Source organism: Ptychodera flava, chromosome 15, assembly GCF_041260155.1.
Source record: "Ptychodera flava strain L36383 chromosome 15, AS_Pfla_20210202, whole genome shotgun sequence".
In the NCBI taxonomy this organism is placed as follows: Eukaryota; Metazoa; Hemichordata; class Enteropneusta; family Ptychoderidae; genus Ptychodera; species Ptychodera flava.
The window spans coordinates 1,112,753-1,138,063 of NC_091942.1; the positions used below are offsets into that span (position 1 = coordinate 1,112,753).

The 25,311-nt window shown below is 35.8% G+C and overlaps 1 protein-coding gene across 3 annotated transcripts; it reads left to right on the top strand.

The window, feature by feature from the left end:
• Positions 1-160: 160 nt before the first annotated feature.
• LOC139150890 (major facilitator superfamily domain-containing protein 6-like protein B) lies at positions 161-17,442 on the top strand. Of its 3 annotated transcripts, none has more exons than XM_070723335.1 (2): positions 161-256; positions 12,548-17,442. In XM_070723335.1, exon 2 carries the CDS (start codon positions 12,745-12,747, stop codon positions 14,902-14,904), a length of 2,160 nt encoding a protein of 719 aa, XP_070579436.1. In that variant the 5' UTR covers positions 161-256; positions 12,548-12,744; the 3' UTR covers positions 14,905-17,442. The 3 variants fall into 3 exon arrangements, with proteins under 3 accessions (XP_070579436.1, XP_070579438.1, XP_070579437.1); XM_070723337.1 differs by having other exon boundaries at positions 191-284; XM_070723336.1 differs by lacking the exon at positions 161-256 and adding an exon at positions 446-584.
• The last annotated feature ends 7,869 nt before the right edge of the window (positions 17,443-25,311 follow it).

Genomic DNA, 25,311 nt, shown 5'->3' on the forward strand with positions numbered 1-25,311 from the left:
CTATTGTCTTCATTTTCGGTGATAAATATTTTTGCAGTCTATTCTTAACAGAATTCAAATATCAGTAAATTTTTATGCCAAAATTTTGATGAAAAAGAGAAACATATTCGGATTGAAGCAAAACTTTACAAAATACATTTTTCAAGCAAGTTAAGTAGGCCTGTCAGGCCACGAAGTGGGATGGGACGCACGACACGGTGGATCGGCAGACGTGTGGCCCGTTGTGCGGCTGGCAGCGAATGATCGATTTTGAAAGGTACAGCACGGGGCTTCGGTTGCAATTGGTTAGATATATTTCTGGCACATATGTATATAGATTTATTTTTATGCCTGAATGTTCATTTTAATGTTTTCTTTTACTGTATGCGGAGGAATGTTTCCACAACACAGCCAGCGCAGCGTAAGTTTTGATGACGTCAGAGGGTAATCTCTCGTGCGCTGGCAACAGTTGTGGACCCACTGATTTGTGCTCCAAACATTTGCCTCCTTCGTGTTGCATTATCAGTCATCCTATTTTAATTTAATGATGGCGTCTTCCGAATTTAGCAATGAGAATACCACGCGATGTCCAGTCAAATATAGTGGTGAGCGATTTTTCTCCTTCTGAAATATGTCTGTCATGACAAACTATACACTGATTTTAAAATTTTGTTTCACCTTCACCATCATGTAATGTATATAGGTGTGTTAGAACATGGGTAATATTCACTTTTAGTTTTACCATGGATGTGATTTTTTAACATCCGTGGTTTTACATAAATTAACATCTACAGAATATCGTTTGGTACCTTGCTTTATTGGTACAAATCACAGTTCTTCCTTGTTGTCTACCATCAAGAAATCCATAGTCCTGTGGCACACATAAAAACTTGAGGCACAAGTTCAGTAATATTTGCTCAATGGTGGGTTGGTAATGGAAACTCATTTGTTAAAACTTAAATAATTTTTGTGTGCGTTCTTTGGGACTGAGAAAAACTGGTCAGGTCTCCCGCTATTCATTTGATGACTCTTCTGTGATTTGATCAGTTAATCTAATATGTCACTGTATTGCAACAAATTAATGCATAAGGGACTGGTCAGTTTCTTTGGGAGGGGTTACCCTGTTTTTGACTTCAGTGATAGGGGGGTCACTATGTTTTTGAAATGCCCAATGGGAGGGGGTCAGTGTGTTTTTTAATTTTGACATGGGCTCATACTTGCCTAAAATGCATAATGTGCCTGAGTCACAAATTTCATCATTCAGTTGCATTTTTTGGCGTGCCCTTCGGGTGCGTAACTTTAGTGATAATCAGACATATTTTTTAGCGCTCCCTTTAGGCGTGAAACTTTAATATATCAGACATATATATATCAGAGATATCTGTATGTTTGAAATTTTTTGGCGCACCCTTCCAGTGATTCAGTTACTCACCGGCCTTCGGCAAATGGCCGGTTTTTTTGCAAAATGTCCTAAAGTTTTTTTGTAATTTCTGACAAATGGCCGGAAAAAATTGTCACAAACCAACTTCAATCGGCCAGGCCCTGAGGCACAAAGTTGCAATCCCCGTCGGCTATAGTTTAGTGGCTGCCTCCTCAACAGAAAACTACAGCTAAAAGTAAAATGTTGTAAGATGTTGAAACAGTTTACCCTCCTTTCTACAAAGTTACAAATTCCCTGGTACGTGAAGCAAACATTGTTGCAGTTCGATACGTCCATGAATACACTGACTCACTTATGTGAGTCCCGGTCATCTATGAGTCCAAATTTTACCTACTTTGCTTGAATAAAAATTTGGCCTGTAACTACTCAGTTTGTTAGTAAAAACCATAATTTCAAAGGAAACTTTCACAAACAGAATCATAATACAAGGGAAGAGGAGAAAACTGAGGTTTTCTCAAAGGTCAAATCTGGGTCATCTCATGTGATGTCATGAATGAAGACCCTTTAAGTACACAATTATGGTTCAAAAGAAACCACCTATGGAGGTCCAATAGGTACAATCTTATGTTCAAAGGTCCTTGGTGCCTTCCAATTTAATGGTATTTAGCTTGACTGTCAGTTTTAAATCAAAAGTTTATTAAGAGTCATGGCAAAGGGACATTGTGAACAGTAGTTGCAATAAGCATATCCATTTTCAAATCGTCACATTTGAGAACTGCAATTTTTGCATGGTAACTTAACATCAAAGCAACAATTCAAAAGTAGAACTACCGGTATGAAAATTGTCCATTTGGCCTATTTCAAATTGCTATAACTTCTACAAGAAATGATGTGATTCTGGATGATTTTAATATTTTGCAGATTCCAACAGTTTAATGACGCAATAGTGAACATTACCAGACAGTTCTTGATGATATCAAAATATCAAATGAAAATATTTCTGGGCTAAAATGTTATCATAATCATTAATACAATGATTACATATGTACTTTTAAAAACATTGGGAAATTAAATGAACGATATCATTGTGTCTTGCTTGTCTTACATAATTTGGGCCTGACCCTTTTTGTCCTCAAGAAAAATATTATGCTTAAGATGCTATTGAGCCTGCTTGATCACAACTACCGTATGACACAACACCAGGGCCTTAAACACCACAATACTTGTATCTATACTGCCACTATGCTACCAATGCTTTCTTCATCTAAATTTTTATTTGTGTGGCTCACAAAATTTTCAACATGACTTTAAAGACTGCATAAATTAGCCACATGAGGAGCTTTTAGCTTACATATATGATAAGTTGTCATACTGTGAATACTGAATAAATGCTGAAGAAGTATTCTGTATCTGTGGTAATATACACTTCACATTGCTACCAGACTTATAGAATTGCCACCTAATTTTATTTCTGGTGAAAAAAGTTAACCACCAGAAATGAAAAAATATTTCTATCCTTCTAATGTCATAAAAACACAGATAGTTAATGTAATAAAAACTGAACAAATATTTGTTTACTGTAAAAATTATCATGAACAACATACAAAACATCTTGATTTGTATAATTGGGAACTTCTGAATGCCAACAAAGCTATTGCCACACTTGAAATCGTAAACTGTCTAAAAGTTGTTCAAAGTGGCTACAAGATTTTTGATTTGGCTAACGAGTTGGCTAATCATTTTGGTGATCTAGGGAAGTCCTGCAGTTTATGCGAATGCAGTAAACTAAATGATACTGAAGGTTTTATGTTGGTACAATTTGACACAACACCAGTGGTCTATTACTTACCTTTAATGCACTCACCTGACTAGTCTATTTAACACCAAATATAGTACCAGGTGATGATGATACACAATTACACTGTACAGTGTTATTTTATTGAAAAATATTATGTCCCTTAAAAATGTAATTTGTCCCCATTTAAACCTACTATGGGTCCTTTGTCCCCATTTAAACCTACTGTGGGTCACTGTGTCCTCATGCTAGCAAAACCTGGCTAAAACACTGCTTAATTACAGTATAATACCAGATAAATAATAACAGTAAGAAAATAAATATTAATTAATCTTATGGACATTAATGAATGAAAAAAGCCCCAAATTGAAGTCCATGGGCCAAAATGCCCCTACTCTCTGATCCTAGATTCAACACAGTGTCAGTATTTGTTTCACAAAAGTTTTTATTGAACAAAATCATATTCTCACACCCCTCAGAAATCGTTTAACTGTTAACCATCAAGATATGGTGATGAGAGTTAAAATTAAGGGAATACTAATATTTGAGATGGATCTCTCAAGTGTCTTGAATGAAGACAGGGCCATCTTATGGAAAAGTTTTTCTGTTGCAGATGACCCTGTCTGACAGTTAAAATTTAAAGTTCTAAAGTAATTTTCAGAAACAACAGTGAAGATACCACAGTTATGTGATATCCTCACTGTAATTTGTCTGTGAACCTCACTTTGAGACTTGAAATTTCATCTTTCTGACAATTCACGGGATAAACAGCTCAGAGATGTATTCACATTCAAAATTTATTGTTTCATTTGTTTGTGTTCCAGATTTCCAAGTGTATTGTAGGTTCTGAATAAAGATACCAGCCTTGTTGGTTACCAACAAGGCTGGTACCTTTATGGTGTATATGTGTGTGTTAAAAACAATATTCTCTGACACAAACGCTGCGATTAGGTAAACAAGTGACCACAAAGGATTATGGGATTGTCCTAAAGATTTTTCTCGATTTAGGACATATGTCCTAAGCATATACTTCAGCAGCAGAATCACTGCCTTCTGGCACATTACTTTAAAATATCAGACATATTTTCCAGCATGCCCTTCTGCCACATGACTTTCATATATCAGACATAGATATTAGAGATACCTGGATGTTTAATATTTTTCGGCGTGCCCTTCGGATGTGGTACTTTAATATATCAGAGATATATATCAGAAATATCTTGATGTCTGTAAATTGAAAGTCTGTTTTGCAAGGTGTACTAATCATTGTGAAATCTGCAGTTCATATGAAAAGAATGAAAAGTTCCTAATACTTTTGTTTTCTCTATGAGAATTCAGTATCTGAAAGCAACATGCACTAATATTTCACAATAACATATTTTCTTACAACAGTTTTTTACATCTGGTTATGCATAAAAAGTGTGGAATACATTCACAGCTCATTCAAATACTGTATTCAAACTTTAGAATTGACACTTTGAAGTTCCTATCTTACAACTGACAATGACAATGCCTTTAAAACATAGAATGACTAAATGTTTAAAAGATACCCCAAAAATTATATATATATATATATATATATATATATATATATATATATATATATATATATATATATATATATATATATATATATATATATATATATATATATATATATATATATATATATATTACTTCAAGTACAAAGTAATGAAATCTATTACTTAAGTTTCATGCATCTTGCAATCCTCGGATAGGGATGCATGAAACTTAAGTAATAGATTTCATTACTTTTTACTTGAAGTAATTTGTTTTTATATATATATATATATATATATATATATATATATATATATATAATATTATATATATATATATTATATATATATATATATATATATATATCTATATATATACGAAGTATGCGGTTCGACTTGTCGGTTACAAAGTGCTCATACAAAGTAGAGTGAGAGATGAAATTGTAAAATCAATTCTCCAGCAACCCACATATATATATATATATATATATATATATATATATTGTTATGTAGGTCATTTCCCCCACACTCATCATGACCTGAGTTCGATTAGTCTAGAACATTCTCAAGGTCACTGCCCTTGATGACCTAACAACCTCGAATTCAATTAGTCATGTTTGGAATGTTCTGGAAAGTTGATTAGTTGTGTAAGGGAGATAATTTTAGAACAGTAATTAGCATGTCAATAAAAGTTCTAGATTGTTCTTATATGCCTTTATAAAGGGACGTGCTCAGCTTCCAGTCAGACTTTTGGGATCGTGTCTCTTGTGTGTTACTAAACTCCAGCAGTAGTCATTCTCAAGACCTTTCAAGACCTTCACTGCCAACGCTGGATTTATACTGTGGACTTTGTGCAGTTTCAAGCCTGCAAGCCAAAGGACTGTTCATTCATCCGACTGACTGTTACAACTCTGAGACTGGAGCTTTGCCGTCCCAGCTGAGATAAGTAGTCTGTACACTTTTAAAGCTTGTACTCTATCCCTGACTTAGCAATTAGTTTTATTTTCGTAATAAATTTTGTTTAAACGTTAACTGCTGAGTTCACCCTTTTGTTCGTTTTCTCTGCACGTAACAAATTGGGGGCTCGTCCGGGATACGAATATTTTGAGCCGTTTGACAACATTTTGCCTGCCTTTTTCAAAACTACTGTATACTGTGAACTCAGCAAAATTCAATCATGGCGGAATTCAAGCCAGACGAATTTATGGATGACCTTGATCAGGACGCATTTGATTCCCTCAAAAAAGACAACCTCATTGCACTGGCCAATTTCCTTAAAGTAGAAGTCAAAAGATCTATGCGCAAGAGGGAAATACAGTACCACATTGCAAAACATTTAGTTAATTTAGGCCAATTTGAGGAATCCACCTTGAAAGATTATGAGCCCGAGTCTACCTTTGAACTAAGAAAATTAGAATTAGAAATGCAGACAAATTTGGAGATCAAGAACTAGAATTACAAATGGAAAAAGAGAGACAGGCATTAGAAAAAGAAAAAATACAAATGCAATTACAAATGGAAGAAAGACAGAGAGAGAAAGATAGGCAGGAAAGATTAGAAATGGAAGAAAGACAGAAAGAGAGGGAATTGGAAATGAAAGAAAAAGAATTACAAATGGAAGAAAGACAAAGGGAGAAAGAAAGAGAGGAAAAAGAAAAGGAAAGAGAATTAGCAGAACACCGACTGCAGTTAGAAATGAGACGTTTAGAGCTTAGAAAGTCAGGAAAATTCTTCCCTTCAGACAATTTTGACATCACTAAGCATTTCAGGTTAGTTCCCCCTTTCCAAGAAAAGGATGTTGATAAATATTTCCTTCATTTTGAGAAAATTGCTCAGAGTCTGGATTGGCCTAAGGAGTCCTGGTCTATGCTTTTGCAGAGTGCTTTGGTGGGTAAAGCCAGAGAAATTTACATTCAGTTGTCAGTAGAGCAGGCTTCAGATTATGATTCTGTGAAGAATTAATTCTCAAGGGCTATGAGTTGGTGCCTGAAGCTTACCGTCAGAAATTTAGGGATTGTGAGAAGGTGAAGGATCAACTTATGTTGAATTTGCTCGAACAAAAGAACAACTGTTTGACCGTTGGTGCTCTTCTGAAAAGGTCAGTCAGAATTATGACAAATTACGACAGCTCGTTTTGATTGAGGAATTTAAAAGGTGCATCCGGAGTGACATCAAAACATTTATCAATGAACAAAAGGCAGATACATTGGAGGTTGCTGCACGTTTGGCCGATGATTATTCATTGACCCACAAATCTTCATTTCTCAGCAAACCATCCCAGTCCTTTTCATACAGAAACAATGCAGGTAAATTTAACTCCTCCTTTTCATCCAAGAATTTCTCAAAGGAGAGTAGGAAATCAAATGACAGCAGTTCACACAGTTCAAGTAACACTCCCACATCATCAGATCCCAAGTCTCAATCTCCTTCTGACAAACAGTTCGGTACACTTTCTTGTAATTATTGTAAGAAAGACGGCCATTTAATGTCAGATTGTTTCAAATTGAAAAGAAAACGTGAAGGTCAAAGTGGTCAAAGTGGATCTAAGCCAACCGGCTTTATTTCTTCATCAACTCGATTAGAGTCTAATAATGTGTGCAACACATTTTCTGAGGTTAAACCCCTCTCATCCCCAATTAATGAGGTCCAGGTCAATTCTTCTCAAGATAGCATTATGGGTATTTTCGAACCATTTATTCATGATGGTTTTATATCACTTTCTAGTGATTTTTCTTCCGCTACCCCTGTCAAAATTTTAAGAGATACCGGGGCTTCCCAGTCTCTTTTGTTGGCAGATACCCTGCCGTTTTCTGAAAAGTCATTTTCAGGTTCTAAAGTTCTTATTAAGGGGGTAGATTGCAATGACTTTATTCCTGTTCCTCTCCATAATGTCTATTTGTCTTCGGACTTTGTTTCTGGACCTGTGACTTTAGGTATTAGGCCTTTTTTGCCTTTTGAAGGGATTCACCTTCTTCTTGGAAACGACCTTGCTGGGGACAAGGTCATTACTAATCCACTTGTGACTGATAATCCTAGTTTAGATCAGGATCCAGAGCCAATTGAACAAGAGATACCCGATTTATTTCCTTCATGTGCCATTACTCGAGCCATGTCAAAGAAAACTTCTGAGAATCAAAATATTCTCAAAAACGATGTCACAGATGTTGACTTAAATGACACCTTTCTTAGTCAGGTGTTTGACACAGATCATTCCGTTAACCCTCGTGGATTTCAGACTTCCTGCAAAACTTCTGCTGACCAAGGTCAGACATTTTCTAGATCAAATCTCATTGCAAAACAACAAAAAGACCCATATATTTTGTTTTGGTTTGACAGGGTAGATGATGAAGGTAAAACTTCAGATAGCCCTGTTTCCTATTATACAAACTCTGGTATTCTCATGCGTAAATGGAGACCTCCAGATGTCTTGGTTGATGACGATTGGGCTATAAAACATCAAATTGTGGTTCCAAGCCCTATCGTGCTGAAATATTGCGCCTGGCCCATGAAACCCCCTGGGCTGGTCATTTAGGAGTCAGGAAAACTTATCACAAAATTCTCAGTCACTTTTATTGGCCTAATCTCAGGCAGGATGTAACACATTTCTGTAAAACTTGTCACACATGTCAAATGGTAGGAAAGCCAAATCAGACCATTCCAAAGGCCCCTTTACAACCAATTCCTGCATTTCAAGAACCATTTAGTAGGATACTAATAGACTGTGTTGGGCCCCTACCAAAAACAAGATCAGGAAATGAGTACATGCTGACAATAATGTGTACATCAACTCGGTTCCCAGAAGCCATACCACTGAGAAACATAAAGACAAAGACTATAGTGACAGCTTTAGTCAAATTTTTCACTGTATTTGGCCTTCCTAAATGTGTCCAGTCCGATCAAGGCTCCAACTTTATGTCTGGAATTTTTCAACAAGTAATGGATCAGCTAGGCATTAAACAGTATAGGTCATCCGCCTATCATCCAGAAAGTCAGGGTGCTCTTGAGCGATTTCATCAAACTTTGAAAAACATGATTAGGACCTACTGTTTTGACACTGAGAAGCAGTGGGATGAAGAAATTCATTTTCTGCTCTTTGCTGTTAGAGAGTCAATTCAAGAGTCTCTTGGTTTTAGCCCATTTGAGCTTGTATTTGGACATACAGTCCGTGGCCCACTTAAGCTCGTTAAAGAGAAATTCCTATCAGACGATGATGATTGTCTGAATATTTTGCAATATGTGTCAGATTTTCGTACAAAACTCTCTAAAGCATGTGAATTAGCCAGAGAAAATCTTGAGTCATCTCAGCAGTCAATGAAAACCAAATATGATAAAAACACCTCAAAACGGAAGTTTGAACCAGGTCAAAAAGTTCTTGTTCTACTTCCGGTTCCTGGCAAACCACTCCATGCTCGTTACTTTGGGCCATATCTAATTGATAAGAAATTGAGTGATTTAAATTACATCATAACAACACCTGACAGGCGAAAACAAAAAAACAGTAATGCCATATTAATATGCTCAAGCCATATTTGGATAGGGATAATCCTACTATAACACAGCCTGTCAGTGCAGTCAGTTCAAAACATTATGAAGATAGTGATACTGAAACTGACTTGAGTGAAAATACTCTAAACTCAAAGCTGGGCTCGGTCAAGCTTCAGAACTCAGAAATCCTGGAGAAGCTGGAGTCTACAAAGTTGGCACACCTCCAGCCAGAACAACAACAACAGGTGAAAGAACTGCTCCATGAATATAAACACCTGTTTCAAGATGTTCCAACGAGGACAAACGTCATCTATCACGACGTTGATGTTGGGGACAGTAAGCCTGTAAAACAACATCCATACAGACTGAATCCAACAAAAGCGAAATATCTCCAGGAAGAAGTCAAATACCTGCTGGACAATGACTTTATTGAACCCAGTAAAAGTAACTGGAGTTCGCCGTGCATACTTGTTCCCAAATCAGATCACAGTTATCGTATGTGCACGGACTTTAGGAAGGTCAACACTTTAACAAAGACAGACACTTTCCCAATCCCGAGGATTGATGACTGCATCGACCGAGTGGGAAAAGCCAAGTATGTGACGAAATTTGACCTACTGAAGGGATTTTGGCAAGTCCCTCTGACGGATCGTGCTCGTGAAATATCCGCCTTTGTTACACCAGACGGATTGTTCCAGTACAAGGTGATGCCATTCGGAATGAAGAACTCTCCGGCAACGTTCCAACGGATGATCAACGACGTCATATCCGGGCTAGACGGTGTGCAGCTTACGTTGACGACGTCGTCCTGTATAGTGACACCTGGGAGGAACACATCAAGCTCATGCGGAAGTTCTTTGAGAGACTGAGCAAAGCAATGTTGACTGTCAACCTTGCCAAATCTGAGTTTGGTTGGGCAAGGGTAACTTACCTCGGACATACTGTAGGACAGGGTGAGGTAAAACCTGTTGATGCCAAAATCAGTGCCATTTCAAGTTTTCCCATACCAAACTGCAAACGACAACTGATGCGCTTTCTCGGTATGGCTGGTTACTACAGAAAATTCTGTCCAAATTTCTCCACAATTACTGAGCCTTTGACTAACTTACTTAAAAGAAAGTAAAGTTTGTTTGGTCAGAGCAATGCCAACAGGCATTTGATACACTTAAAGCCATACTGCAAAGTGCTCCAGTGTTGTCTGCACCAGATTTCACTTTGCCATTCAAATTAGCTGTGATGCTAGTGATACGGCTGCTGGTGCTGTTTTATTGCAAGAGGATAGTCATGGTGTAGATCATCCTGTTTGCTATTTTTCACGCAATTTAACAAATCCCAGAGAAACTACTCTACAATTGAAAAGGAGTGTTTATCTTTGATATTAGCTTTACAGCATTTTGAAGTTTATGTTACTTCTTCAAATCAGCCAATAGTGGTTTATATTGATCACAACCCTCTTGTTTTTCTGCAGAAATTTAAAGGCAAAAATCAGAGATTGCTAAGATGGAGTTTAATGTTACAGGAGTTTAATCTTGACATTAGACATATCAAAGGCAGAGACAATTTAATTGCAGACTGTCTCTCTCGTATTTAGAAATTTATTGTTGTTCACTTTCAAGAAATTTTATTGTTGTTCACTTTCAAGAAATTTTACTTTAGAGTAAAACAAAATTTGAGTACTTAAATCCTTTTCAAGATTACATTTGTAAAAGAAAGATTTTTCTTTGAAAATTTTCTTTTTTTGAAGAGGGGGTGTGTTATGTAGGTCATTTCCCCACACTCATCATGACCTGAGTTCGATTAGTCTAGAACATTCTCAAGGTCACTGCCCTTGATGACCTAACAACCTCGAATTCAATTAGTCATGTTTGGAATGTTCTGGAAAGTTGATTAGTTGTGTAAGGGAGATAATTTTAGAACAGTAATTAGCATGTCAATAAAAGTTCTAGATTGTTCTTATATGCCTTTATAAAAGGGACGTGCTCAGCTTCCAGTCAGACTTTTGGGATCGTGTCTCTTGTGTGTTACTAAACTCCAGCAGTAGTCATTCTCAAGACCTTTCAAGACCTTCACTGCCAACGCTGGATTTATACTGTGGACTTTGTGCAGTTTCAAGCCTGCAAGCCAAAGGACTGTTCATTCATCCGACTGACTGTTACAACTCTGAGACTGGAGCTCTGCCGTCCCAGCTGAGATAAGTAGTCTGTACACTTTTAAAGCTTGTACTCTATCCCTGACTTAGCAATTAGTTTTATTTTCGTAATAAATTTTGTTTAAACGTTAACTGCTGAGTTCACCCTTTTGTTCGTTTTCTCTGCACGTAACATATATATATATATATATATATATATTATATATATATATATATATAATATATATATATATATATATATATATATATATATATATATATATATTCCATCTTTTATTTTACCTTTGTCACGCACTGGGGGTCATCCTGTTTTCAATAATTTGGAATAGGGCAGGGGGGTCAGCCACTTTTTGACGTTGGCAAAAAATAATCCACCCCCAGGCCAAAGAAACTGGCCAGTCCCTAACAACTGCAGGTGTGACATTGACTCTACTTCAGATTATGCCAATCATTTCAGTAGGATCGAAACTTTTGTAGAAATAATCTTATTCTTCTCCAGATAACACAATTTATTTCTGCAGTGTATATGTTTCCCTGATACATGTTAAAAAGGTTCAGCATTTCAATGATGCAACACATTTCTTAACAGTTTTTTAGCAGAGTTATCAGACTTCCATGGTGTAATGAATAGAATATGTGTGATGTTTATACTGAGAAGGAAGTGAACTTTATCAGAAAAAAACAACAATGTATTAATTATAATTTGGAAATTGTTAAATAACAAAAAATACCATTACATGCTTGAAAATATTATGGAATTGTATCAACAATTTTGATAATGGATTTCAGGAGAGAAGTTTAGCAAAGTAGGAATGAAAAAATTTTGACACAGTTTTTCTTTGCTTATTATAAATGTTTGATGCTGTGATCAGAGGGTGAACTAAACATATGTGGAAAAGGAATACTTTTCTGGAGAAACACTTGATGTTCTATGCAAGAAATGGGAATTCCAATCAAGACTCTGATTTTTGAAAGTATGTGAAATTACCCTATAGATAACAATAATTCTGTATAATACTAGTATTTCTTAAATCAGCGAGTCTATCCAAAAATATGAAACTTTTTCGTTTGATTAAGTCATTCTAATAGTTCACAAATAGTGACAGGTATTAGCATGTACTGACAGGTATACCAGGAAAAAGAATCTTTAAAGGGAAACACAATACAGACAATATATTCAGTTTTTGATTCTATTGCATTCAATTACATATATGAGTTTGTTTTCTTGCCTTTTTCAGATGTTGTTGTGAAGATGGTCAGGCAACTAAATGTACATAACAATCCCAAGTTAAAGAGTGCCTTCATGAGTGTACAGCCTGTGCCACTACTGAATACCCATTGAGTATGTACAGCCATAACCAACACTAAAACACTCATTGAGGATGTACAGCCATAACCAACACTAAAACACTCATTGAGAATGGACCAAATGTGAATGATGGCCAAACAAGAGCAAGTAAACTTGACTAAGTCCTTAGCAACTGCCAACATATTTTACTTCATTTACAACTCAGGGAAGGTTTGCCTGCTGCCATTTTTGACCCTCTACTTCCGACAGCTTGGACTTTCTGCTACCCAGACTGGTATCATCTTCGCAACCAAGGCTTTTGTAGCTTTTTTGGTAACACCTCTTTGGAGCAAGTTTGCAAGAAGATTTGACAAATACAGAGTCATCATAATAGGATCGTTATTTGCAATAAATGCATCACATCTAGCACTAATGCTAGTTCCACCAGTTCATGAAGATTCATTGGTCACATGGTGCTCCAATGTCAGCAATGCCACATTCTCATATCTGGACAGCCAGCTAGCAGGGTCTTCTGGTGTTATCGCTAGCAATTTACAAGCAGTGCCTAACAAACTACCAGAGAAGATAACAACAAATGCTCCAAAGTTTCTGGGAAATGTGTGGAACGGAGCTTCAGCTTCTCCATACAGTGAGACTAATTGGATAGGCCAGGGAAAATTGTCTCACGAAAATGGAAAATGGGAGACTGACAGTACAGAGAGCAATGATGATAGTTACAGTGGTTCTAAAATACCATCACTACCAATATTAACGGACTCATCAACTGAAGCACGCAGAAATAAAGTTCATCATGGAAATGCAAAAATGGAAGATGATGAACGAAACCAGATAGAGACAAACACCCTTATGAAAAACTACAGAGATATTGGGAAAAGGTCAGTGTCAACTGAAGAAGTAGGTGATCTTCTGAAAATCCCAACAGAAGTTTTCACATTTTTGCCAGAGAGATCAGATCAGTTGGAAGACATTGACTTCTATCAGAAATCAATGTTAAAGGGACTTTACCAATCTGATAGCAATCGACCTATGAACTTGGAGCCTGAAAGGACAACTCAGAATTACTTTTACAAGTGGCTCAAAGATCACAGCAAGGAAATGCTAAGTGTGTTGTCGGACAAGAGACTGGATCCACAATTGGGAAATATAAGACGGAGGTCGGTTGATGAGGCTAAGGAAAACAAAAATATCAAATCGGGGGATGGAGAATCTGAGGAAGTGACATACAAAGTGTTTATTGCTGTATTGCTACTGTGTATTGTTGGGGAAGTTGTGTCATCACCATTTGAGAGATTACTTGACGACACCTTCTTTGGATTTCTAGATGACATGGACTATATTGAAAAATATGGACGGCAGAAATTATGGAGTCTGCTAGGCTATGGATTGTGGGGAGTCACCATATGTATCATAGTGGACAACACACCGTGTCTTCTGAACTTCAACATCAATCGTTTCATGATTCACTTCTATGGCTTTGCAGCGCTGATAGGACTTGCCTTGCTTGTAGTTCTGTTTTTTCCAGTGCAGCAGACACCCAGCAAGGACCACAGTCGCAACAAGTTGTTGAAATGTTTCAAGCTTATCTACAGTGACTCACACACCATTGCATATGTGATCTCTATGTTCATGACAGGGCTGATCAATGCAACTAAACTGGTGTTTCTGTTTTGGTTGGTGATGGACCTCAATGGCTCAGAAACTGCCATGGGTTTAGCTATAACAGTCTGCTCCCTGTCCCAGGTTCCAATGCAGCATTTGCAAAGCTGGTTTACAAAACATTTGACTCAGGTTGGAGTAATGACAATATCACTAGCAACACTAGCAATTCAGTACCTTTACTACTCATTTCTATGGACACCATGGGCAGTTGTTCCTATAGAAATTCTGAGCATGTTTAGTGTAGCTGGTGTTCTGAGCCTGTCTATGACCTATGCAGAAATCACAGCACCACCAGGCCTTGACAGAATGATGCAGCTAATTTTCTGGACCTTATACTGGCAGGTAGGCTTTGCCATTGGATCAATCACAGGAGGTTTTGTCTATGGATACCTCAGCCCTCAAGCCTTGTTTCGCAGTGTTTCCCTGCTGGCATTGCTCTGGGCGGTGACATTTCTTATAATAATGAAGTACGCACCCAGGAGTAAACGACGGCTCAGCTACTCAAAACTACTTCAAAATAGCAATGATATGGATGATGATGATGATGAAGACAGTGATGATGAATATACTAGGGATGTTTACAGCGGAGACTGGCTTGTCAATGCTTTAAAGCAAGATCTTGATTGATAAATTGTCTTCTTATACTTTCCATTCATAAATGTAGCATTGATACAGCAATGGGGACAACGTGATAATATCAGTAAGCATCCATCATCTTCAGATTTTTGAGTTCTTTATTTGACAACATATAAGTCAGGCATTCCCCTGGTCACAGTAAGTGATTGTGGTATGCAGAAATTGTTTATGGTAGAAGATTTAACCCTTTGAGCGCCAAAGTCAATTTTTATCGGCCCTATCAGCCAAGTCAGGGTTTTTTTATTTTTTGGCCAAAATTTTGATAAAAAATTATAGCCAATGAAATGTGGTGTCCATTTGATCCAAAATTATCAAAAACATTACAGAAAAATTCATAAAAATTTGTAAAATGTTGCATTAAAATTCTGGTAGGAAACATAACAGCACTCAAAGGGTTAACCTTTGTTTTTCTGGATTTAAAACCTTTGCATGCATGGTCACATAAATTTAGTTTTCAAGATTTTTGAGAAAAACTTTAAGCAAGATTTTTATCTTGTAAGTTTCAATGTATTCAGCAATACTTAAGAAACCACAGCAACTGATTAGTGTTAAATGTTGGGTTGGGTTACTTCTTCAGAATATATAAAGTCTAAAAGCTACTTTACGAAGGGATTTTTTATCCAGGTGGGAATATTTTTTCAAGTTTTTGTAAGTTTCTGGATTTAAAGTTGTACAAAGCCCAGTGTCCATTAGCAATAAGCAGATTTGAACTTCAATTATTGTGTGTCCATGTACGACTAATGGGTGGAAGACTTTCAGTATTCAACTTCAATGCCAGTACTGATATTTTCATATCTTTTTGTCATCATGTAAGTTGAGCTATTTACTCTATGGATGAACAAGAATCACAGAACTCATACTGTAGTTTATTATATCTCTATATCATTTCTTTATCAGAGTGATTCTCCAATGATATCATAAACCAGGCAACATGCATATGCATGAACTCAAACAATGTATACATGAATTCCAAAGATATTATCAAAACCAGATTTAGCGTCTATTGTGCAGTTCCACAGCCATACATACTGCACATCATACTTGGATTGTAGTTTTGCCTGCTGAAAAGTTTCTGAACATTATAAGCGATAGGTCTTTGTCAGACATGAATTTGATGCTGAGAAGACAATATATGCAGCAGTTGATCCCAATGTTGCTTCCATAAGGAAATGACCCTGTGCATTTTGAATGGTATATTTACCAAAATTCATACCCAGTAGGCAGCAACAGTACTGAGCCAAATAGATGATATATGTGTGAGGGGTAATAAAATATAATAATACATGCATAATATAAATGTATTCAATGACAAAGGTCTTACAACTCAAAGGGAGATTCCATCTACAACTTGATCACTTTATCCACCATTGATAGCTTCCTGCCAGATAGTGCTGCCAGTCATGCATATTTTCCAGTCATAACCGTCTGTAAGCAAGCTTTGAAACTGGCATCATTCCAACATTTATTTAACAACTTGTCATTTCCATAATACTGCCGTATGAATGTAATGCACATAAAATCAAACAAAACTTTACAGGTATCTGGAATGCACAGAGACAATGATCACATGAATTTATAAAGTTTATCTAGGCCTACCTAAGCTCATACCATGCATGCCTTCCAGATAAATACTGAATATATTTGTTTTCTAAATTTCCATGAAACAAAGATAGATGTCAATCTATTGAAATTTTACAGACAACAAATACCACACAGATGTGCATATTCATTTGACCATTATTTGACCATTTTGTGAAACTTACCATGACATCAAAGGGCCAGTAACTGTAACTTCCAATGATGTTTTTCACTTATCTTGTTTTTTAAAGTCAACTACAGTGCCTAATCCTACTTCCCACATCATATTGACATACAATGTCAAGCTTGTCAGCTCAGCATGTACATGTACATGTTTAGACTGTTTCGTCATTGTTGACAAATGAATTCTGGTCTAGACAAGAATTGAAATGGAAACAGCAGTGCATTGAAACATACAGACACAGTGTTGACAAACTAAATAGTAGGTGTTTCAACATGTTTTGGAGAGTAGAACAATTGACAGACGAAATGAAAACAGTGGAAAAACATCAAAAGTTAAAGCTACTGGCCCTCTGGAGAATGGAACTAGAGTGGTGGTTTTTCAGTATGTGCATTGTTTATATGCAGTGTATAAATCAAGATTCTAGATAAATTCAGACTGTAAACATTTTAATTTGTATGTAAATTATATTGTAAGAGAAAAAATATATTTATAATTGCTTCAGAAATTGCAAAAATTTATCTGTTATTTAATTTGATCTAATTTAATTTAATTTAATTACTGGCAAGCAGGGGTTTTCAAGGTATTATGAAAATTCCAGTGTAATCACAGTGCAATAATATCATAACTCACATAAAAATTCATTTAATGAGTTGATTTTTGTTTTTGTTGCAATGTTTGTTTGCTTGGTTTTTCACACTCTGTAACAAGATGCTGTTCTATCGCACACAGACTATATTCAAGAAACTAAATAAAGATATGTAAATACATGTACATTTTTGACTCACTTTACAAAAACATATTTGTAAAATCATGTACATTTATGGCATTTACTTGTCAGTGTTGTCCTTAATTGAAAGTAGCTGGATAATTTAAGAAAGTTGACGGATGGACTGCGAGGGAGCGAAGCGACTGAGGGCGAGTGAGCGTAGCGAACGAGGGGGGGAGAGCGCGAGAGGGGGGTGTTCCCCCTATTGCAAGGCGAAAAATGAAATTTTGGAGTGGAAATGGTTTTCTCTGGTGGCATCTGAGGTGACATTTACAGACTGAAACAGTACTTTTGTTGTGTGTCTTAGACGTGGCTCACATACAACAAAACAAACAAACATGATTTTGTTTTGTTTGTATTATTTATGACACACTTATGGTTTTATTTGCAGTGAAGATGTAACATTTAATCTTAAATCACCTGCTGTCTGCTCATTTCATTGCCCATTTCCCATTCTTCATTACCACATAGTAGTTTCCCCAAAACCATCAAACTCATTCAATTGTAATCAAAACACATTCGCTTTTGTTAAAAAAAACTTTGGTAAGATAATTAACTATAACAGTGTTCGCATTTACGAATAAAACATGCGTATATAGGAAACTCATAACAATGAAAAAATGTGTAGAGAGTCGATCCAATGCGTAATAATATTACGCATTGGATTGAGTCTCTATGCATTTTTTCATTGTTATGAGTTTTCTATACGCAAACGATAATAGTAAAATGTTTGCAGGCTGTCTCTCTTCTTGTGGTATTTTGACAAAATCCATACATTCAGATTTACACATTTCTGGAAAACACTGGTGAGAAATTTCAATTTCAGCATACTTCCTCTAATCAGAAGGTCATGTATACTGTACAATTGTTCATATTCAGTTATTGTTCCTCAAGCTTGAAATGGTTTATGCTTTATATAACTCCAGAGCTACTGCTTGATTTTTATTGATGCTGCAGTGTGCATCGAACAATTGCCAAGATTTTTTTTTCCAAGTCGCAATGGTCCATAATTGTTTTTCCATCAGCCACTTAAAGCCAGATTTTTTTTTTCGAGCAACTCCACCTGGCATCTGTTTTTTCCCCAAATCTTCCAAGCCCCCCCCCCAGGATATCAAATGGTCCACCCCTAATCTACCTTCAGACTGCCATGATAGCTTGTAATCTAGCTACCTTCAGACTACCATGATAGCCTGTGATCTACCTTCAGACTACCATGATAGCCTGTGATCTACCTTCAGACTGCAATGATAGCCTGTAATCTACCTTCAGACTGTAATGATAGCCTGTAATCTACCTTCAGACGACAATGAAAGCCTGTAATCTACCTTCAGACTGCCATGATAGCCTGTAATCTACCGTCAGACTGCAATGATAGCCTGTAATCTACCTTCAGACTGCAATGATAGCCTGTAATCTACCTTCAGACGACAATGATAGCCTGTAATCTACATTAAGACTGCCATGATAGCTTGTAATCTACCTTCAGACTACCATGATAGCCTGTGATCTACCTTCAGACTGCAATGATAGCCTGTAATCTACCTTCAGACGACAATGAAAGCCTGTAATCTACCTTCAGACTGCCATGATAGCCTGTAATCTACATTCAGACTGCAATGATAGCCTGTAATCTACCTTCAGACTACCATGATAGCCTGTGATCTACCTTCAGACTGCAATGATAGCCTGTAATCTACCTTCAGACTGTAATGATAGCCTGTAATCTACCTTCAGACGACAATGAAAGCCTGTAATCTACCTTCAGACTGCCATGATAGCCTGTAATCTACCGTCAGACTGCAATGATAGCCTGTAATCTACCTTCAGACTGCAATGATAGCCTGTAATCTACCTTCAGACGACAATGATAGCCTGTAATCTACCTTAAGACTGCCATGATAGCTTGTAATCTACCTTCAGACTACCATGATAGCCTGTGATCTACCTTCAGACTGCAATGATAGCCTGTAATCTACCTTCAGACGACAATGAAAGCCTGTAATCTACCTTCAGACTGCCATGATAGCCTGTAATCTACATTCAGACTGCAATGATAGCCTGTAATCTACCTTCAGACTGCAATGATAGCCTGTAATCTACCTTCAGACTGTAATGATAGCCTGTAATCTACCTTCAGACTGCCATGAAAGCCTGTAATCTACCTTCAGAAGGCCAAGAAAGCCTGTCAACTACCCTCAGACTGCAATGATAGCCTGTAATCTACCTTCAGACTGCAATGATAGCCTGTAATCTACCTTCAGAAGGCCATGAAAGCCTGTCAACTACCTTCAGACTGCAATGATAGCCTGTAATCTACCTTCAGACTGTAATGATAGCCTGTAATCTACCTTCAGACTGCAATGATAGCCTGTAATCTACCTTCAGACTGTAATGATAGCCTGTAATCTACCTTCAGACTGCTATGATAGCCTGTCACACCATCATGGCTGGAATATATGTACAACATACCGTTCATAATGGTCTAATTCAGGTTTTGAGTTTCTTAGGCGAGCGGCAGACACACCCATTTTTCACACTTAATGTACCCACCTTACATACGGCCACATCATACATCATTTGAAAGCTTATTATCTCTACTTCAAGAAAATTGACGATGTGGAGCTGCCAAGTAGGGCCATAACCCCCTAATTTGCATAATTCACATGGGTACCCAATTTGCATAAATGTGATATAAAATTAGGAAATTCATTGTTAACTACTCTAAACATACTTTTAAACTATTGAGTGATATATCAAATGAAAGGTATTTGCATGTAGAATACAAAATTGATATCCAAAAAGATATTTAAAATGGTTTTACTGAAATATTTTCATATTAATACTGAAAAAAATATTTAACCCTTTTGAATAACAATATCTTAAAAATTTGAACACATACAGCCACATCATACAGCCACATTATACATCATTTGAAAGCTTACTATCTCTACTTGAAGAAAATAGACAACTTTAGTTGTCAAGTACGGCCGTAACCCCTAATTTGCATAAGTCCCATGGGTACCCAATTTGCATAAATGCGATTAATATTAGATATTTATTATTCACTACTCGAAAAATACTTTTAAACTATCGAGTTATATATCAAATGAAAGGTATTTGCATGTAGAATACTAAAACGACATCTAAAAATATGTTTAAATTCATTTTACTGAAATATTGTCATATTTATATTAAAAGATATTTTCCCCTTTTCAATAACAATATTTAAAAGAATTTCATACAAAAAGCCAAATCTTACAGCATCATCATACGTTATTTAAAAGCTTACTATCTGTACTTCAAGAAAATTGACAATGTGGAGCTGTCAGGTACGGACGTGGCCCTTAATTTGCATAATTTTCATGGTACCCTATTTGCATAAATGCGATATAAAATTAGAAATTTATTAACTACTATAAACATACTTTAAACTATCGAGTGATATATCAAATGAAAGGTATTTGCACGGAGAATACAAAATGGATATCCAAAGAGATATTTAAATGATTTTACTAAAATGTTTTCGTACTAATGTAGAACAATATACTTTCCCCGTTTTAATAACGATATTATAATAATTTTAACACATAGAACCGCATCACACAACCACATCAAACGTTATTTGAAAGCCTATTATCTTTGCCTCACGAAAAAAGACGATATGCAGCTGACAAATAGGGCTGCAATGATTTAATTTGCATAATACAAACGGGTACCTAATTTTCATGAACACAATATAAAATTACAAAAATCAATTGTAAAGTACTCTAAACTTACTTTTCAGCTATCAAATGATATATCAAATGATAGGTATTTGCATGTAGAATAGAATCATGAACTCCAAACGTGTATTCAAAATATTCTTATTGAATATTTTCAATTAAATCGTAAACGTTTTGACTAGTTTATAATATTCAAAATATTGTGTACTAATAACGAATAATGCTAAAGTTTTGGGGATAAATATCTGAATTTGTTTTGCAATTGATTTTTTGTTTATTAAGGATACGAAAACTGGAACATTTTTCTGTCTAATTTCCATATAGCTGAACAACAAGAATACATAAAACCAATTGGAACTGTTTTGGGATAATTGGGTCTTCATATTTTGCAAATTTTCTAAAGCGTGTTTTGTGCTCTATAGTTGAGTGTTGAAATATAACAAGTTACTCTTAAAAACATTACAAGTAAAAAGAAAAGCAGATGAGCTTAAATTTGCAAATTAAACCGACATTACTTGACCATCCAATTATCCCAAATTAGTTCCAATCTTGTTATAAATAGCTGTGTGTTGAATGACCCTTTTGTATTATTGATGTCATTTTTGTTTCAATTTCTCTAGAAATCTTGTTTGATGGAGATATCATTGGTTACTACATCTGTGTTACATCTGTATTTTCAGTTCAGTTATGTGGAATATGTAGACGGAAGGCACCATATTTCATTTATTGTATTTATTGTCATATAAAAAAGGAAAGCAACTCAACACACCGTTCATATCTTCGTTATTTGCATTTTGTGTATGATATTGTGTATATTGTCAGTGTATATTATGTTTGGCTGTTTTATATAAAGTGTTAATTAGCCATGGCGATTATTCTAGTTAAGAGTAAACACACTAGCACCACTTACAAGTTGGTACCTTATGCTAAAAATACAAGTGAATAAAATGACGCCCACGAGGAAAGTTCGTCGGCCGCCCAATTATAAGTGGATGATGCAGTCCAATCTTTCACAGATCAAAATTCATTGACTATTTTCTCAAATAAATCGTGAAGAAATAAACAACATACATCAAAGATACGACTGATTTTACACGGAAAATTGAGACAATAAAAGTTCCAGCCAATGCGACATTGGTAACACTAGACATTGTTTCAATGTACACTAATACAACGCACAATGAACCAATGGAATCAGTCGACAGAGCATTAAATCAGGAAAGATCATCAAATGATTGCATAATCAAACAACCAACAACAAAATACATGATAGCTATGCTGAAAATAATCTTGAAAAACACGCTTTCAAGTCAACAGTGAATTTTACCGTCATGTATTTGGGTGCGGTACGAGATCTCAAGTTTTACCAGAAATTCCCGACATTACATTTCACAGACAAAATGAGAATAATTCAGCAACACACTGAACAAATATCGCTCTGACTGAGATTCAGAAACGATGTATGATTCTCATTGGAACTCAACACGAGCTTAATGAATTCATATCAAACATGAAAAAATGCATCATACTTTCAAATTTTCGAAAGCTCTTCTCAAGAAATCATATCGTTAGACCTCATTATCTATAAAGGTCATCGGTGGAACAAAGAGGACATTCTCGACTGCAAAACACAGACAAAACCAACAGATATACCGGTATTGCGGTTCACGAACCAAACGGCAACATTGAAGGGCCTTGTTAAACGCGAAACATTACGATACATTAGAACAATCATGCAACAACAAGGCAATAGAGAATACAAGATATTTTCGAGATAAAAGTAATGAATGCGACCAAACGATTCTAAATCTTGTTAAATTATTACTAACTTTGGACAATCGGATGACATTTAAATGTTATTAAATTTTCATTAAATAATTTCAAATTTCCTTGGAATCGTAAATAGTAAAAGGGAACCAAAACATTTTCAGGTCCCCTAAATGCTGATCGAAATCTCCAAGTACCCCTCTACAATCTCCCAAAATTTCGATTCCAACCCAAATTCCTCTGCCTCTCACCGTTATTTGTGAGCGTAGCCTAATCACATATTTAAGAAACGGTAATATAAGCGTTACGATGATGCCAAACTTCACAAAACCTACAACAGTCCGATCTCCGATTCAAATGAGCTTACACAAATACAGCCTGAACGAACAGTAGACATCCTAGCTTCCGTACTTGAACAAACTGAACTTTCAGTGGAACAACTCGATTAGTAACACCTACAATCATTCAATCAGTGCACATGTTTCACCAAAAGAAAATGAAGGACTGATAAGACAACTCAGTACTCTCGAAAGGTAGCATCAAAGTATATCGCAGTGTCACATTAGTCTTGCTACCCCATAGGGCAGAACACGTAGATTAGGGTTACGTCTCGCCATGGCAAATCAACACTATACATAAAACGGCCAAACATAAGATAATATACACTTACAAATACACGTGTACCGTACACAAATTCAAACAACTAAGATATGAACGATTTGCGGAGCTGCTTTCTCTTATTACATGTCACCAATTGTGTCTGCTGTTGAATTAATCTTCCCTGCACAGACCTTTGTTCCTGCCAAGGCAGCGATAACTGTGGCAACCCTTTTACTCATGACAATGCTGGTGAAGAAGAGGATGATGAATTCCTACAATTACTAGATTTACTGGAAATGACATGAATGATTTGGATCATAAATCATGCCATTACTTTGACTGTAGCTTACTCTGACACATTGTTTCCGCTACAAAGCTACATTTCAACAACTACAATAGTGTCTTTCGTGTGGATCTTTTTGTTGCATTGATACTTAAATTATTTTTTTAAATACCATTATTAAAAAGAGGAAATATTTATTTCGACAGAAATATGAAAATATTTCCGTAAATTAATTTAAATATCACTTTTGATATCAATTTTGTGTTTTACATGCAAATACCATCACCACAGACCATATATCACTCGATAGTGTAAAAGTGTGTTTAGAATAGTTAACAATGAATTTTCTAATTTCATATCTCATTTCTGCAAATTGCTTACCAGTGTAATTTATAGACATAAAGGGGTACGGCCTTCCTTGATAGCTCCACATTGTCAATTTTCTTCAAGTAGAGATAATAAGCTTTCAAATGACGTATGATGTGGCTGTATGATAGGACTCTATATGTTAACATTTTTAAAATATTGTTATTCTTAAGGGAAAATATTTTTTCCATATAAATATGAAAATATTTCAGTGAAATCCATTTCAATATCTCTTTGAATATTCATTTTGTATTCTACATGTAACTACCTTTCATTTGATATGTCACTCGATAGTTTAAACGTTTGTTTAGAAAAGTTAACTATAAATTTATAATACTATATCGCATTTATGCAAATTGGTTATGCGTGTTTATTATGCAAATTAGGGGGTTATGGCCCGATTTGGTAGCTCCAAATTTAATTTTCGTGAAGTAGAGATAATAAGCTTTCAAATGACGTATGGTGTGGCTGTGTGTTGTTGCTGTATGTGTTCAAATTTTTAAAATATTGTTATTCAATACGGGAAAATATTGTTTTCCATATAAACATGAAAATATTTCAGTATAATCAATTTCAATATCTCTTTGAATATCCATTTTGTATTCTACATGGAAAGACCTTTCATTTGATATATCACTCGATAGTTTAAACGTATCGTTAAAGAAGTTAACAATAAATTTCAAATATTATATCGCATCTATGCAAATTGGGTACCTTTGTTAATTATGCAAATTAGGAGATTATGGCCCTACTTGGCAGCTCCACATCGTCATTTTCTTAAAGTAGAGATAATAAGCTTTCAAATGACGTATGATGTGGCCGTATGTAAGGTGGGTACATTAAACTCCTAAAATAAGGCCCTTTTTGTGGATTCGCCGCTCGCCTATCTGTCCAACAACGCTCAGTTTTTACTTAATATAGTTTACTTTCCAGATGTTCAAAGTACTGAGAAAACCATTGTGAAATGCCCAAAACACATATTGTAATCAAATGTAGTAGCAATAACAGCTGATAAAGGTGGGATACCTTTGATTTAGTAGTCTGTCTCGTACAATACTTGCCTTGCAGCTTTTGCTGTATGTCATGAATTGTAGCAAATTCATGTCACAAATAGTAACAAATTGGTAGGTCA